This window comes from Blastomyces gilchristii (genome assembly GCF_000003855.2).
Source record: "Blastomyces gilchristii SLH14081 genomic scaffold supercont1.3, whole genome shotgun sequence".
NCBI classification, from domain to species: Eukaryota; Fungi; Ascomycota; class Eurotiomycetes; order Onygenales; family Ajellomycetaceae; genus Blastomyces; species Blastomyces gilchristii.
In genome coordinates this window covers 761,932-778,635 of record NW_003101680.1, presented here as the reverse complement: position 1 = coordinate 778,635, position 16,704 = coordinate 761,932, and the positions used below count along the sequence as shown (strand labels likewise).

The 16,704-nt window shown below is 46.0% G+C and overlaps 5 protein-coding genes across 9 annotated transcripts; 4 read left to right on the top strand and 1 right to left on the bottom strand.

Moving 5' to 3' along the window:
* The first annotated feature begins 820 nt into the window (after window positions 1–820).
* Window positions 821–1,672, top strand: BDBG_16472. Of its 4 annotated transcripts, XM_031724413.1 has the most exons (3): window positions 874–1,477; window positions 1,500–1,523; window positions 1,592–1,672. In XM_031724413.1, the coding sequence occupies exons 1-3, from the start codon at window positions 1,224–1,226 to the stop codon at window positions 1,644–1,646; spliced, it is 333 nt and encodes a 110-aa protein (XP_031576696.1). In that variant the 5' UTR covers window positions 874–1,223; the 3' UTR covers window positions 1,647–1,672. The 4 variants fall into 4 exon arrangements, with proteins under 4 accessions (XP_031576698.1, XP_031576696.1, XP_031576695.1 ...); XM_031724414.1 differs by having other exon boundaries at window positions 821–1,477; window positions 1,500–1,672; XM_031724416.1 differs by lacking the exon at window positions 1,500–1,523.
* A 565-nt stretch (window positions 1,673–2,237) lies between these two features.
* BDBG_01790 (uncharacterized protein) lies at window positions 2,238–10,731 on the top strand. The gene is made up of 12 exons (XM_002627073.2): window positions 2,238–3,513; window positions 3,578–6,023; window positions 6,082–6,452; window positions 6,547–7,540; window positions 7,597–8,201; window positions 8,273–8,350; window positions 8,405–8,493; window positions 8,562–8,603; window positions 8,666–9,301; window positions 9,357–9,556; window positions 9,623–9,779; window positions 9,854–10,731. Exons 2-12 carry the CDS (start codon window positions 5,978–5,980, stop codon window positions 10,083–10,085), a joined length of 3,450 nt encoding a protein of 1,149 aa, XP_002627119.2. The 5' UTR covers window positions 2,238–3,513; window positions 3,578–5,977; the 3' UTR covers window positions 10,086–10,731.
* On the bottom strand, window positions 2,952–5,677 carry BDBG_01791 (uncharacterized protein). The gene is made up of 2 exons (XM_002627074.2): window positions 3,748–5,677; window positions 2,952–3,680 (listed from the first exon to the last, which is right to left on the bottom strand). The coding sequence occupies exons 1-2, from the start codon at window positions 5,308–5,310 to the stop codon at window positions 3,375–3,377; spliced, it is 1,869 nt and encodes a 622-aa protein (XP_002627120.1). The 5' UTR covers window positions 5,311–5,677; the 3' UTR covers window positions 2,952–3,374.
* An 868-nt stretch (window positions 10,732–11,599) lies between the features above and the next one.
* On the top strand, window positions 11,600–14,712 carry BDBG_01788. 2 transcript variants are annotated; one of them, XM_002627071.2, is made up of 4 exons: window positions 11,600–11,683; window positions 11,751–12,723; window positions 12,805–13,012; window positions 13,110–14,712. In XM_002627071.2, exons 2-4 carry the CDS (start codon window positions 12,562–12,564, stop codon window positions 14,195–14,197), a joined length of 1,458 nt encoding a protein of 485 aa, XP_002627117.2. In that variant the 5' UTR covers window positions 11,600–11,683; window positions 11,751–12,561; the 3' UTR covers window positions 14,198–14,712. The 2 variants fall into 2 exon arrangements, with proteins under 2 accessions (XP_002627117.2, XP_031576694.1); XM_031720490.1 differs by having other exon boundaries at window positions 11,751–12,742.
* BDBG_01787 (uncharacterized protein) lies at window positions 14,618–16,291 on the top strand. The gene is made up of 3 exons (XM_031720489.1): window positions 14,618–14,641; window positions 14,724–15,711; window positions 15,876–16,291. The coding sequence occupies exons 2-3, from the start codon at window positions 14,767–14,769 to the stop codon at window positions 16,173–16,175; spliced, it is 1,245 nt and encodes a 414-aa protein (XP_031576693.1). The 5' UTR covers window positions 14,618–14,641; window positions 14,724–14,766; the 3' UTR covers window positions 16,176–16,291.
* Window positions 16,292–16,704: the final 413 nt, after the last annotated feature.

Genomic DNA, 16,704 nt, shown 5'->3' with positions numbered 1-16,704 from the left:
TAATTACAGTCTTAGTATTTATAACTTTTTGAACATTCTTTTAATATTTGTAGATCTGAGATTTAAAATTATTCATAGCAGAGATAATCTCTCAATACATACTTATTCTATCACAGAACATTATAAGGTTGTTTAATAATATAAATATCATGTTATCTTGACTCATTCTAGATATAGAACTGCTGACAGAACACACTTCTGTAAATACTGTATATATAGCACTTGAGCTTGAGATTTCATCATTGAATTTATAATGAGTGTTTATATCTTAACTAGTAAATAACTTCATAACTCTCTCTGTAACTTCTATATACTAAGTAATGTTATCTTTATCTGATTCTTTATTAATAGAGACCTGTTGAGCTGTCTGAGTATAAGAATGAAAGTGTAGAGTCTTCTTTCTATTACTCTGAGAAGTAGATAAGCTACTTATCAGTCATCACAACCTGAGTATAGATATAAGAAAAGAGATTCAGATGAGATCAATCTCATTCAGTTGTTAACTTAAAGAAAGAATATAATCTCTTAATTTCTAGATACATCTGCTTGTTCTGAGTAATGAGAATATCTTCTATTTAAATCAACATAGAAAAGTGAATCAATCTGCAGATAATTGACTACAGTGTAATCCTTCTATAAAAACGCGTATAAGGGGTCTTATTAGAAGAAAAAAAAAACGCGAACGTTCCGGGCTATAACCTGTAAGTGGGAAAGGTTGCTCCTTCTATTATTATGGGAGCAGCTAGCTACGTTATATAACATAAGAGATCACGTGCAGGCGGAGCGATCGCTAGGGCAATGCCACCAAGGCGCTACAGAATGTGTTGGAGCTACTACACAAGCCCTAACCCACGTGACCCACACACATATATTTAGCTTTCACTAGCTACTAGTTAGATAACAACAATCAACCATGTTCAACCTCTCTCACAGGTTATGAAGCCCTTGCACTTCTACGAAGCATTATAACCATGCAATAATCATACAATAAGCTTTTCAAATAGCTGCTTCTTTCATTCAAATACCCCATGCCAAATGCCTGTCAATACAAGATCAATCAACCGCGAAGAGATCCCAGAGAATCAGATAGCTGGATCCTTTCCAACATCAATAACCGCGCGAAGACAACAAGAATAATCAAGCCCAAGATAATCCTCCAGAACACGAAGATATGACAGACTGCAATGAAGCCGCCATTCCGAGACAGCATATTGCTCAGTTGAATGACAAGAACACCAAAAATCCTGATAATGATGCCCAATAACAATGCCAATAACAATATCAATATCAAAAATACTGTGGATCCGGAGGTCAGATTTCACAAAACCATAACCATAATCAAAACCATAACCCCGTGGTATCAACGATATCATGGATATAACCATAACCCGTGGTGTCAACGATGTCACGGACATAATCATAACCATAACCGCCAGTATCGACGCCAAAACGATGGAAATACCGATAACGATGCCAGGCCACAGTGCCTACGATGCCAGGCCCCAGTGCCTATATGATGCCAGGCCACAGTGCCTACGATGCCAGGCCCCAGTGCCTATATGATGCCAGGCCACAGTGCCTACGATGCCAGGCCACAGTGCCTATATGATGCCAGGCCCCAGTGCCTACGATGCCCATACCGATGACCATGATGCCAGGCCACAGTGCCTACGATGCCCATACCGATGACCATGATGCCAGGCCACAGTGCCTACGATGCCCATACCGATGACCTATGCCTATGCCTATGACGATGAAAACCACAAAAATAATAAGAATGAGATCCCGCGGCGTTAGAACAACTGGGGGTAATACCAATACTGAAAGAATGGATTTGAGCGTTCTTCTTGCATGTTTTTTATGTTTTTCATGTATGGAGCTAGTCCTTATGAGGAAACTAGACTCTACTTTTTGTAATTAATTTTTATTGCAGATTTGAATGATTTGGGCGCTTTTGACTGCGTGGATTAACTGGCCTGCGTAGCATGGGGGGGTGTTGGAGCTACTACACAAGCCCTAACCCACGTGACCCACACACATATATTTAGCTTTCACTAGCTACTAGTTAGATAACAACAATCAACCATGTTCAACCTCTCTCACAGAATGGATTGAAAGATTGAAAGTCAATTACTAACTGATTATTACTGTATTGTGCGAGGTCGGGGTCATGATTATGTAACGAGGTCAAGTGGCGCACTTAGCGAGGTCAAGTTTTCTGCTTCCTGACAACACATCATGGCGATACCGTCTCAGCTTGATTATTAATGTACACATTACAGTACATGTTCCCTCTATATCCTCAGTCCTTCCGTGTTGCTCCTGGATTCTCCGTCATCGGGAAATGATTTATTTTCAGGAGAAAGCTCATTGGCATTTTATCCAGCCAGAGCTTCAGCAAACGTGCGCCAGCTCTGTGCACTTGCTCCATACACGAGGCTCGAAGTGTATGGGGCGTAGTTTTCGGTGCTTGATTGCACATACCCTCCTTGAATGAGCAATTCCTTTGGTCAGGAGAGAGGAGAGCCTTTTTCTAGATACCGCAACCCCCCAGGAAATTGTTCGCTGTTTTCCCATCACTGAGACATTTGTTTCAAAAGCAATTGAAGGTCGTCAGTGAACTTTCAGAACTGATGAAACGACCACTTGAAGACTAAATAGTCTTAGAGGAGAAGAGCAAGGATGCAAGCTGACTTATTAAGGTTGTTGAAATGATGACACAACCATATTTATGGCAGGTTTTTGTCATTTCCATTTTGCCTGCCCCTTATCTACGATAGTTAAGGTATGACTCTAGGAACTTTTTCCCTTGACTATGATCTATGGCTGCGGATGTTGAATATGGTATCCAGACGCTTCCCGCCAGATACCATGGCCCGGTAGCACAAGTGGCTACCGCCGGAATTCAATCAGTGGACACATGGTCACGAAATGAGTTGTTTTCCACTACCTCTACTCGTACTCAAGTCCTTCATTTATGGTTGGCGGTTTTAATCAATACACATTGCAGCCGATTTCAACCTAGATGGCCAAGGTAGATGTGAAGGCACGCTTGAAAATTTTCACATTGGGACATTTTAACTAAATCGGAATAGATCCGATCTGCCCTATTTTCTTCTTTCTTTCCTTACCAATGACCTTGCTCTCTCCGCGTGTATTCCAAAATGTTATCATTGTACGGATACGTAAACAGAACCAAAACGGCAAGCCAAACACTGATATTGTCGGAAGTTGCAACTGCCTGCTCTTACGAAAGGGATGTACGAGGTTGAAGCAGGAGAAACCCAATAACTATGAACTATTGATGGACTTTCTTATACCACCCTCACTCTGGTATACGAACACGTTGAGTACGTGCCGATCATTCTTTCCCGCTATTGCTCCTTCGTTACCATCCGTTTAGAATGTGGGGCCAGTTCCTGTGCCATAGCGTTCAACTGTGTCTTATGAATTGGTACTGTCAACGCTTCGAATTTGAAACCAGCAGCCTTGGCTTCAGCCTCTACTAAGCTGGTTCGTATTCCCTTGGGAAAGATTCCAAAGAATTTTGTGTTGTTTGGGCTTATTCGGACAGCAGTGTCTACTTCACCGATGTAGATTTTGGGTAACGGTTTTCCGGCATTCCGACTCAGCCGCTCAAGGTCCCTTTGCAGTTGACCGCTGTCTTTGGTTTTAAGAAGCTGTGTAATCATTTACCAATTAGAAGGTATTCAAATTTCGCACTATGAGAGCCGGCATTTATTTTACCTTTTTTTCAAAGTCAGCTACCGTTTTAGAGAAGGGTTGCTTCTTGCGCCGTGCGATCCCTCTTGCGTTCAGCCAAGACTCCTTGGCTTCCGCTTTCACTTCAAGCAGGTCATCTTGACTCATTTTCGAGACTCTTGTCGTTGTCACCGTCAACTCTCTGGCGCCCTTTCTTCCCGCCTTCGCTTCGAAGATGGCAAGGATATTGAACACCTGCTTGTCCGTATAGCCGAGTACGCCGTCCGTGATTTGCCGCCCTGAGGCGTCCATAATAGAATATCCAGGGATGAACTCTAGAGTCTTTCCTTGGGGTACCTTTACTCCTAACGCAAATCCAACATGTCGCTCTCTCAGCATAGGAATGAGATGCGACTCGGCAAGTTCTTCCAGCAATTGTCCTTTGATATGGTTCATATTGGGCCCTTTTCTGAGGACCCTATCCAGGGCGATTTCGTCCAACTTGTCCAGGATAGGGTATTTCTTGGAGAGTGTTTCCCAAAGGACTTTGGTCTCCGGAGCGACAAACCTGGGAAGGGTGCCGGGCGAGTGTACAACGGCTTTCACACCCGCCGCAGCTTCCTGGGCAATTTTTCCTTCAACCCGACCGAGCTTCGCTAGAGCTTCTTCGCCAGCCTCGATTGATCTGATTGCCGCTGGTTGTTCGCTAGCTCGTGCAGACGCATTCAAGACTTTGCCCCACGAGGCGGCATTTTTTCCGTAGAGCTTGACGAGTCGTGCCTCTGTGTATAGCGCTCTACCCCCTTTAACCATTCTACCAGCGACAGGTAAAAGGATAGATGCGGCAAGGATGGCTTGCTCGACATGGCTCAGCTCGTAGCCGAATAGATCGCGGCCTGCCCACAATTCATACAATGCTATTGCGTTTCCCAAAAAAGGCACCAAAGACAATGTGAGCTCAATGGCTGCGACAGCCGCCGGGCGGTCGATGGTCCCCTGGCTTATGCTTTTGATTTTCGGCAAACGAGGAATTAGATTGAGAAGGACAATCATATCCGGCCGTTCGCTTAGAAAGTCGTGCATGGCAGCTGCAGACGACTGATCCAACAGGCTTTGTGTGACGACTTGTCGCTGGAACCAAGTCTGAAATTCGTCTCTGATTGCCGCCGTCAGCCTGGGGACTAGCGGATTTGCTTCCCAGATGTGCGTTACGCCTGTGTATTCGTTCTTATACCATACGAAGAATTCATTTTTGGAACGAGCCCAAGCATTTGCAAACACGTAGTGGTCTGCATCCTTCCTTTTATGGCTGCTCAATCGATCATAGCTCGTCGTTTCGTATGCCACCTTCTCTGCGGCTTTAGTCGTCGCGTGCTCGAACCACTTTGACATCTTGTTGATCTTGTGCTCCCATGAAATGGCCATTCCGCCATATGTCTCGACAATCTTCGCCCGTGCTGTTGTCCACTGCTCGTTCATGATGTCCACTCGTTCTCGGGCGATACCAATCTGCGACGTATTCGTGGAGGCATTGGTGAACAGTTTTATCAGCTCATTTTTGGCTTGCTGCAGTACCTTCTCAAGATCGGCTTCTGTGATCTTTTCCATGATGCTTTATCGTTATGTCACAAAAGATATGTGCTGATTGACAATGGTATTCCCAGCAGAGGTTTTTTTTTTAATATCAATTTTCCGGGGATCAGTCATGAATAAGCTGACTTTTTTTCTTCTTTTCCTTTTTTTTCCTCTCTTCTTTACTTTTTCGTTTTCCCACTTGTGGTGGGCAGTGCACAGTTCTAAGTTTGTGGCGGCATCATGGGATATTGCGAACGGTCGAGTCTGGGTGAGTCCAATGCGGCTTAAAATTTGAGTTTTGATAGCTCCCATTCCTATCACATTATCAATCTATGCAACAATCTTCAGCTGGGTGCGCCGCTTCATTCATCACGAATGTCTCAGCCTCTGTAGTCGAGTGTTTTGGAGGCTTTCCCGCATGTACCAAGGATTCATCACCTCCATCGGGCTCGTTTTTTATGTTGGCGGCGCCGCCTCCACGGGAAAAAATGTGCTGTTGCCTACCCAGCCTTGTGAAATGGGCCACGAGGCTCGTGTGATACCTTCAGCTCTAGAAATTGGGGGAGGCCGTTCTGTCCAAAGCAATATATAAAGTGGGTGGATTGCCATTTCACCAGGCACTGTCGGTGGGTTAGGACTCATTTTCCTCCGCCAATTTCCATCGTTTCAAAGAACCACTCTAGCCTTCAGGAGAAAGCCTATGCAAAGAATGACTGAACCGCTGTTCAATTTCCTCTTGATTCGGCGTAGGTAATTGTCACTCCTCCTGGAGCAAATATCATCGCTGACCTTTCCACCACCCAGCTCATGTATCTCAGGATGCTCGCAAACCTAGCATCCCTTTATTTCAAGATTCGCCCTTTCAAAGGGAGCTTTTGGCTGCTCTTAAATCACAAAACCTTAGAACCGAAGCATTGAAAGTTGTCAAAAAATTTATCTCCAGCAAAGAATTCATTAGCGACCCTAGCGGATCAGATTTTCAAAAGAAGCTACGTGAATTTAAAGTGCTGATTGATGAGGCTAGCAGCGTCAATGATGATCTACAGTATACTGTAGTTCTTGAATTGACGAAACGCGCGTTTGGAATAGCAGCATCAGACCTAGTTAAGAGTGAGGAATTCGTTACTCTGCTCCGCAATCTTCGCGATTCTGTGGTAGCAATCAAATATGACCAGGTACTTTCTGTTCCCTGTCCAATATCTTTTGGCCACTCCCTAGCTTGAATATGATTTCTTTCACCGAATATCAAATTTAACGTTAATTTCCAAGGCGGAGCACTCAAAACCAGTTGAAGCTCTTGTCACCCAGATCCGCGACCTCGAGCTCATTGAAAAAGCAGTCCAGCTGGAAAAAGATACGCAACCAGCTGTTTCAAATGATAACGCAAGGGCGTTTAAAGAACTTGTCACTGGACACACTGAAGTGACTGCTCCTGTAACCGCTCCTGAATGGAGCGAAAACACGGCCTATAAGGTCGGCGATCAAGTTTCGTATAGTGTGCATGTGTATGTTTGCATCCAAGCGCATACCACCGTCCCCGGATGGGAACCTCCGAAGACGCCCGCTCTGTGGGTACGCGTGAGCAGACCCAATCCAGATGGAGATCCCACGCCGCCAACAGAAGACAGCCTCAATCTCTTTGGGTACCGAAAACGATCACTGTTGCTTCCGACTGAAGCTCAATTAAAATCGGTACTCTCAGAGCCCGACGACAGTAACGAGGATCCCACTGATGACACCGAAAAAGAGGCAGATCGCCTTCTCAGCCTCCACAATCAACTTTATCGGGCTGTGAAGGAGTTGACGGCAATGGATCCGCGGAATTTCCAGATCACTAAGCAGGAGCCACATGATGGGTTTATCCCTGATACTAAGTACTCGGCGGTCTCCTTGTTGAAGAGTAGACTCGACCTGCAAGCAACCCTAAGGGGCCTTAACGTTGACCAGTTCCGAGCCGCTGCTGCACGATCTGGCACCACTCCCGTAGATCCGCCCGACGCACCGAAAATTGCAGCAACAGTCACCGATCCGGTTTTGGCAGCGGATCCATTGCAGTTACAAGACGGAGCTGGTTCGACATCCGCCTTGGGTCTTACTCGCGAGCTGCTTACCGCCGGTGCCGGCTTGCAAGGGATAGGAAAATTTCTGCCTCTCTCTGCGAGGCAAAATGCCTTGAAACTTCAAAAAGAAGTGTCTTTATCTGAGAATACAGCAGCCCTCTTGAAAAAGGAAGGGATTGAGCCGGATACGGTACCATTACCTGGTATGTCCCCAACGGTCAAATATGATTTGAAGTATAGCTAATGTTTCAACCACAAGACATTGTCCGACTCTTCCGTCAGAAGATGCGCGAGGCTGAACGAAATCTGAAGATGCTAGCACCCTCCTTCGAGGATATACGGATTATTCGAGTTGGGAATACGTTGGTGAGCGCGAGGACACCACGGCCTAGCAGGTACAGCCAGTTCTTCACTGGAATCAACTTTGGGTTACATGTGCCTAAGCTTCCACTGCTGCCACCTCCAGATCCAAGGGTTCCGCACACCATTGGCAAGGTAAACAAGGTCGGCGTTGGGGATCTCCTTGTAGTGAAGCAGCGGTTAATTGGCTATGAAGGCGCTGATATTGCCCATATTGAGAATGTGTTGAAAGGCGAATCAAAGAGCCGTGAACATGTCCGGACAGACAGAACAGAGACCGTGACTAGTCTCGAGACCGAGACTATCCGTGAAGACACCCGAGAGCTGGCTTCAACGAGCCGGTTCGAGATGGGTCAGGAGACTCAAAAGCAAATCAAAGAGGCTTATGAACTGAAAGGGGGCGTCCAGGTGACAGCGAAGTACGGCCCTGCGGTGGAAGTCTCCGCAAAAGTTGAAGGTGGCCACAATCGATCCAAGGAGGAATCTACCAAAACAGCAACGAAGGTAAGCAGGTAACCCCGATTTTTGTAGTTGCTGTTTTGTGTTTTTTGGCTTGGATTTTAACATCTCTATAGTTTTCACAGGACGTTACAGAGAAAGCTATCAAGAAGATTACAGAACGAGTCCTCCAGAAGACGACTACAACAACAACAGTAAGTGTCCGTGAGCACACCACGGTAGGATACTTCTCTGACATTTTCTCGTAGTCTGAAGTCGTGGAGAAGAATTTGCATGGTATCAATAATTCTACCGGCAACGCGAATATATCTGGTGTTTACCAGTGGGTGAATAAGGTGTAAGTATCATCCAAACAATATTTTGTTTCCCATTTACGAGAGCGATTTGTCTTACTTTAAACTGTAGATATGAAGCCCAAGTTTTCAATTATGGGTTGCGCACTCTATTGTGAGTATCTCTCTCCCCGCCTGGTTTTCCATGGAGGCGCATATGCTCACTGAAATAATTAGTGATTTCATGGTTCCGGAGCCTGCTGCATGGGTAATCAACACTATGACCAAAGCTGCGGAAACCCGAACAATGCTGGAGCAACCGCAAAAGTTTGCCCTGGAGCCGTCCCAAATTTCAGAAGAAGGCGAGGAAAATTACGGCCATTGGGTGAAAACGTACGAAGCAACCGATGTGGAGCCCCCACCTGCAGACTACATTACAGCGACCGACCAAGTCAACAAAGGTGATGGTAAGCCTGGGCAAGACTACCAGCACAGTGGCCAGATTACAATCGATTCAGGTTACGAAGCCGTGCAAGTATCCATCGGCTGTACGATAAACTACTGGGAAGCGAATTGGGTGGTCGACGTCATCGTTGGAAATGCGGCACACCGATTTAAGGAGGGCTCCGGTTTTATTTGCACTCTTGCGCTTATTAAAGAAAGAGGGACCATTCCATGGGGAATAAAGACATGGAACACTTCTAGCACAGTTGTGACGGTAGATGTCAAGTGTGCAGTCACAGAGGATGCGACCAATAAGTGGAAAGCAGACACGCACAAAAAACTGGTGACTGCATATAGAGCAAGGCTTCAAGAGTACGAGGAGAAGTTGGCGACCCTGCAGCTGCAGGAAGGAATTATCATTGAGGGAAGGTTAGTTTCTCGCCACCCAACAGGTTGTGCTCATGCTTATTGTTCCATCCCAAAGAAACCCAGCCGCAAACCAAGCCACAATCAAACAGGAGTTGAAGAAGAATTGCATCTCCATTATCAGCGGACAACATTTCGACCGCTTCAACTCCATTGTGACCGGCCCGTGGGGGTATCCTCAAATCAACCTCTACGAGGCTGAAGCTGAAGGGGAATACGTCCGTTTCTTTGAGCAAGCGTTTGAATGGGAGCAGATAAGTGAGTGGAAACCATTGCATATCTCCCCCGAAAGCTTCCTGTAGCGTAGACTAACGCATGGGCCAGTGTACGTTATGTACCCATACTTCTGGGGCCGTAAATCGTATTGGGCCGAGCGGCTGGCGTTTGAGGATCCAGACCCTCAATTCGATGAGTTCCTGAAGGCAGGGTTTGCTCGAGTTCAAGTCCCAACGAGACCTGGATTCGAGGCCGCTATCGATCAGTATGCTTCCTACCCTAGTTTCTGTTATTCTGGATTGTGCTACCTCCAAGTGCTGATGAAAGACAACCCGATAGTTTTATGCAGTTCGGCGAGCTCTGGAACGGCGGCCCACTCCCGGCCATCTCCAGCAAACTTTTTCTTCCGATTGCTGATGAGATCGCCGAAAGAGCTCAGAAGCCAGGCCAAGAGATCCCGCAAGGCGAGCCTTGGAAGCTGCGCATTCCAACGCAACTTGTTAAGCTAAGGCAGGACGATAAATTGCCTAAATGGACAAAGAAGGATGGCGAATGGGTTCCAGAAGAGTGATATTTCATAATGGCAACGAAAACTGAAGGTGACGTCTGAATATGTAGTCGGCTTTTCGGTACCTTTTTCGGGTGAAATTTTTAATATCCTACTATATTTCGGGTTATCTTGACAGGAGAGCACTCCTGACCACGTTCAGAATAACGTAGTCATATTTTCAATATGAATATTCTAAAAACATAATATCCGCACCAGTATGTAGGTGCATGCCCATTGAATGTCAAGATTTCATAAACTTTACTTTCATACAGGAGCCGTGATACTATACTCAAGTGATATCAAATATGTCGACTGGATGAACCATCAGTGCACGATCCTCATGCCCTGTGCTTTAACTTAGATGTTGCCGCGCGCATATTTGACGCGCTTTTGCACCAAAAAGGAAAACAGAAAAAAATTGCAAGAAAAAAGGCTCATCAACTTCGGCGTGAACTCGCGGATTAACGAGAACCCAACCATAATGATGTAACTTATTAACGGTACTTGAGCATTAAAACAGGAGAGCGGTTAGACGAGATGGGCTCGATTCCATACATCAGTCAACATTAGACAAGCTCATCCGCTCATCCCTCCGTCACACTAGCTTAGACTGTCCTACCGCCGAAAAGGTGAAATCTGAGCTTGGTTTCCGGACTCATGAATCGAGCAACTCATCTAGGTGTCAGGACACTTCCATCGAGCCAAGCAATGTTCTAGCCCGATGCTCAAAAAGCCACGGCCCTGACGTATCTCAGATCCAGGTTATTCTTATATTATTCTGTGGAAGTACGGAGTACGGAGTAATCAATCACTCATTCCTTCTCTTGGATCAGCCACTAACTTTCAGAGAAGTTAATTAGTGGCTGTCACTGCCCAGTGCCCACCATGTCAGACTTCCAGTTGCTAATCTCAGCCCCATACTCATCATGGCCTCACCCAGGTCAGAGACTAACCAGGCTTCTTAGGCTTGGCAAGCCCTATTCTATTGGCCCCATGGTGCCAAGGGAATAGGGCCTGCACGCCTAATAGGCCCCAGACTCCCAGAGAGCCTCCAATAAAGGCTACATTAATTGAGTGATTTTCAAAATCATTTCCCGAGGCTGTTACTCGTGAGGGGTATGCAATTAAGCCACATGGAGCCGCCCCTAATATTAGGGCGTTTAACCCGCTAGCTCGATAGCTAGCTAGCAGCTGGGCCTGCATAGTTCTTAACTACCGTCTACTAGTGGCTTCCATCGGCAACCGCTCCCACTTCTAGGTAAGACCTTGGCATGCCAAGCCTATTCGTTAGGCTTGACCCCTCTAGTATCTACGAATACAGAGTACTAACACGGGTCTTCACGGGTAACAAGTGGATAATGCCAGTCAGATCCAGCAAGTACGCTGAGTAGATGGCGTCTCCTAATTCCTGAAGGAGCTAGGATTATTCCTGGGACGGCATATTTCCTATCGCACTGCCATACAGCAACCGTACGCAGCGTATATCGGGTAATATATCGACACAGCCTCGGAAGGATGATGACCTGATCCATACTTGACAACAATGATGGTTGGCCCGAGAATGGACAAACGCGCCAGTTGCTCTCTACTGAGGCTGGATCGAAGCCTCCGATTCCATTGTTCGTTGGCCTGGTCGGAATAATATTCTAGCCTCGGGCTTTTCTTGGGCTTATTTAACTAATTTAGTGGAGTTTTCTTGGCCTAGTTGGCAGTCCACCAACTGCCGGGGATTCGATAACAATGATTTTAAAAGATAACAGCGACCCATTGGTTGAGAGAATCAGACTGTGTGAGTCCTTGAGGTAACATTATTCGGCCACGCTCATAATGGAGAGCTTTCTACGCTTTCAACGCTTTCAACGCTTTCAAGGCTTCGAACGAACTTGCAAATGTTTGTATCAGAGTTTTTCTCTATCATTTATTATGATTTGGAGGGGAATCCACGAACGCCTGTGGCGTGATAGCACCTGGAAATTAATATGAGTACGAGGACCAGGTTGGGAAACAGCTGAAACCTGACATTACCGCTTGTCAGTAGCACTCCAAATGTCACGGTGCCAGTCAGCCGCCACTTCAGCGCCCCTGTCGCCGGGACCTCGCCCAAACCGTCTGCCTCAAACCGACCCCTCCTGTGCGAGGCTTTTCGTTGGTCCAGAGCTGCTAATAGAGTTAACATCGTGCAGGTGCCTGTGCCTGGCGGGAGCCTTTCGCCCGCTAAATTCCCACTAAATGTCGAGGTTGAACCACAGAATACATGCACGGAGTACTACATACGGCGTATAAAACCTGGCATTGGCAACTGCAGCCATATGGCTAACCAGAGCATCGAGCCCAGACAGTCAGGGGGATACCCACCCAGCGGCAGACCCCAGATTTTCAATGTGGGACGGGCACGTGGTGGCCATCATTCATTCCTTTATTATCTCTCGAAAACCCCCCATGTTCCTTCATCCGCAGTTTCTGCACAGCATAATACATATCCAGCCCGCGAGGCAGCATGAGAAAATTTTCTTCAACCATCACTAATCGTGAGTTAGAGATGGGCAGAACGCCCCTTGTTGATCTAGGATCGCCTGCCACACCGTGGTACATTGCTCTCTTCACCAATGCCTGGTTTCAGGTGCTGCTGATAAGCTTCATCTGCTTTTGCTGTCCTGGTGTACGTGGTTTTCTATAGTGTGAGCTTCGTTGTTCTAACATTACCACGAAAGAAGATCTACTGACCTATATTCGAGTCTAGATGTACAATGCCCTATCTGGCTTAGGGGGTTCGGGCCAGGTAGACCCAACAGTTGCAGCCAATGCGAATGTAGCCTTGCTCGCGGCGAATGCTGCCACTGCCCTGTTTGTTGTCGGGCCTATATTCTCGATCATCGGCCCACGCTCCTGTTGGTTGGTTGGCGGATGGACGTACGCTCTTTACAGCGGGAGTTTGTTGGCCTTTAACTGTGAGTCAAATTCTGATAGAGGCCGAGTGCTGTTCGAATTTACACAAAATGATCTTTCGATCTATATAGAAAGCCGCTATCTAACATATTTTCCAAGATATTGAAAATGGCCCCTTTGTCATCGTCGCGGGTGGCGTTCTCGGTGTAGGGGCCAGCTTCCTCTGGGTTGCCCAGGGTGCCATAATGACAACCTACGTCCCCGAATCCCAGAAGGGCCGTGCAATTGCCTTATTCTGGATTATATTTAATATGGGTGGTACAATCGGCTCCCTAGCCAGTTTCGGGCTCAACTACAACAATCCAGAAGGCACGGTATCCAACAGCACATATATCGCCACGATGGCTGTCATGGCATTTGGCTGGGCGATTGGCGTCTTTATATGCCCCCCTTCACGAGTTGAACTCTCCCAACTTCGCGAAGCCGAATATATGATTCGAGATCGCTCACTGCCGGCTTTGGGAAAACTCATCTTCAGCACCATCTTCCGCGTCAAAATCCTATGCAGTCTTCCCCTATTTTTCTGCGCGAATGTCTTCTACTCATATCAGCAGAACGATGTGAATGGCAAAACGTTTAACATTCGTTCTCGCTCTCTGAATTCTGCTCTGTACTGGATGGCACAGATGTGTGGCGGTCTGCTGATGGGTTTCCTGATGGATCTGAGATTCATGAACCGACGACAGCGCGCCTGGCTCGGTTGGGTCGTCCTTATGCTAAGCGGCTTGGGCACCTGGGGTGGCGGTTATGTATTCCAGAGATGGCAGGACGAGCGCACAGCAGTCGGTCTGGTGCAAGACATCGACTTCACTAGTTCCGACATTTCCATTGGTCCGATGTTTCTTTATATCTTCTATGGCCTATACGATGCACTCTGGCAAGGATATTGCTACTGGCTTATTGGCAGTATGTCCAACTCTGCGGCTGTCACGGCTATTTTGGTCGGAGCATATAAGTCTTTTCAAGCCACTGGTGGCGCAATGGCATGGAGGGTGAATGCATTGAAAACTCCCTCTATGACGCAGCTGGCTATGAACTGGGGGTTATGCGTTGGGGCACTGATTATTGCCATTCCAACCGTGTCCTCGGTAACCTTGACGAATATTGTGCGACCGGAGACATCGCAGGAGGATAAGAGGAGTATGAAACTTGAGGAGTGGGAGGGTGACATGAAGGGCCGCTCATAGGGGATTTCAGGATTTATCATCATATAAACTTGAGTTGTCAATTGTGTATGTTTTTCTTTTCCTTTCCTTGTTGGGTCTATGGTCAAGTTGTGGTATGTACGAGACCTTCCCTTTTCACTGCCCACGTCCGCCCTTTCCTTCCACCTTTTTTTTTTTTTTTTTTTTTTTTTTTTTTTTTTTCGCTATAAACAATCCGTTTCTTCTCTTTTCTTTCTTCTCTTATTTTTGCTCTCTTCTTCTTTCTTCTTTATTTCTTTTATTTCTTTTCTTTTATTCTATATAGCTGTGTCCGGGCGCTCGATATCGTTTAGTGAACGCTGGATTTTCCCCCAGAGAATGCATAGTCGCTATTACCAAACCGGCCTTTTCTTAATATCTCACTGTTGCTTTTATGACTTAGTTACCAGCTAGAGGCAAGGTAAACCAACCTTGAGCAAGCACCAGGTGAGTTCAGTTGTACTTGTACATTCTACCCAATCGCACCCGTGATGCTCAATTATATTGAATGCTCCTGACGCAGTTCCAGACAGTCAAAAAAAGTAATTAAATCACCGGTGTATTTTCCCCAGATGGGGTGGAAGGATCTACCTGTGGAGCTCGTCCATCTAATCCTCTCGAAGGACAGCATCGGACACCATGATTTAGCAAACCTTGCACGTGTAAACAGTTACCTCGCCGGAATTGTGCCTCAATATCTATACTATGATGTTCAATTCATATCTGCCCAACCATCACTGGAATCAGAATGCAAAGGCCTCGCGCGGCTGGCAAAATTTAATCGCTCAATCACGAGAAACCCAAGTCTAGCCGGACTGACGCGGAGCATTGCGATAGTGACGTACGTAGAGGGCCATCATATAGTTGATTGTATTTGGGAGGTTCTTGCTAAGCTTTACGTCCTCGAAAAGTTGGTCCTATCAATAGAGACCGAAGACAAACTACATGTGGTTCTTCGAAGCAATCCGCTCAGTAGACTCCGTTGCGTTAAAATATACGGCCACCTTCTCAACCTTGGAGTAGCAGCCGGCTATATGCAGCTTCCAGCCATCGAGTCTCTAGCCGTGGAATATCACAGTTTCTCAAGGACAGGGCGCCAACGTTCTGTTGTTGTCAGACTTCCGCCTAACATGGAGCGCCAGACGTCTCTCAAGGAGTTAACAATCCGTGTTCCGTCCGAAACCATTTCTCTGCTCCCTAGACTTATCTCATCCTGCCCAACATTGACAGCTTTCGCCTTCAGTATAAAGAACCCCATCAACGTCCGCTCGGAACGAATACTATTATCAAATGCGCTTAGTTTCTGCCAAGAAACAGTTACTATACTCGAATTAAATTGCGAGTATCTTGAATTTTGGGAATATTTCGATTGTTGTCCTGTTGTTTTACGCGATATGAAACGCTTGCGAGTTTTGAAGATAGACACTCTCTTTCTTCTCAGTGATGATGACACATACAGTCCGGTATTGCGAAGTGACATTCATCAGCGGCTGCCTTCTTCATTAGAAGATTTGGAGGTACAGTTATATTCTTTTGGTTTATCTCCCCCCTAATTTTTCTTTTCGCTTTTCGCTGCCCCTTTTTTCCTGTCGCCGTAGGGCGGATTCACCAAACCTTCATGTCATTCCCCTCAATTTCCTGAAACTAACATCGATATCTGTGCTTCATCGTACGTATATAGATTCTTTTTCAAAAAAAATTTGGTGCGTTTGAAGCTGATTCTCTGTTCTCCGCCAATGATGCACCGCCCGACTCCTCTCCTACTTACATACCGGAGTATCTCACCTGGCTGCTACAAATTGGAATGAACAAAGAAATTCGCCTGCCTAATCTGGTGCACGTTTGTATACGAGAGAGTCATGTCGGCTATCCCGGCCCATATAAAGTGTTGAATTTGCCAGTTGAGATTGAAGTTCCATTTCGCAAGGCTGGTATAGATATTGAGTTATTTCTCCTCCCTTCTGAGTCCCGGCCCTTCTAAATAATACGCCCGCCTTTGCTTTAATTGACTAGATACAGATGGTTAGCTATAAGACAGAACAGTGGTTGGTAAAATTCTCACCAGTTGAAGAATATATAAACTTTTCTCATCCTGGAAGCCTGGCCACCCGCCTTGCGATGCATGGATTTAGATGTAAAATGGGGCTACTAGTTGGTTTCCTTTTGTTTCCTTTAGAAAAAATTTTGAAGGTAACTACTTAAAACAAATAATAATAATAATACTCATAATAATAATAATAATAATAAATCATAAATCAAAGAGGCACCTGTCCTGATGCTCGTTTAGAATTACTCCAATGTCTGGATATTCCCTTGAAGTTCCCTTTTTACCTGTTCTATTCAAGCTCTGTTAGCTTTTAGCTAGAAATACATATGTGCTTCTGCAGATGGGGAGTTTGTTCAGCAGAAAAGCACCTATGCTACGCCAACCAGTCGTCAAGCTTGGAGCAGAAACGAAGACGGGTCCATCCTCACTTAAAACTTAAACGTAAGAATTGCATTCCCATGTT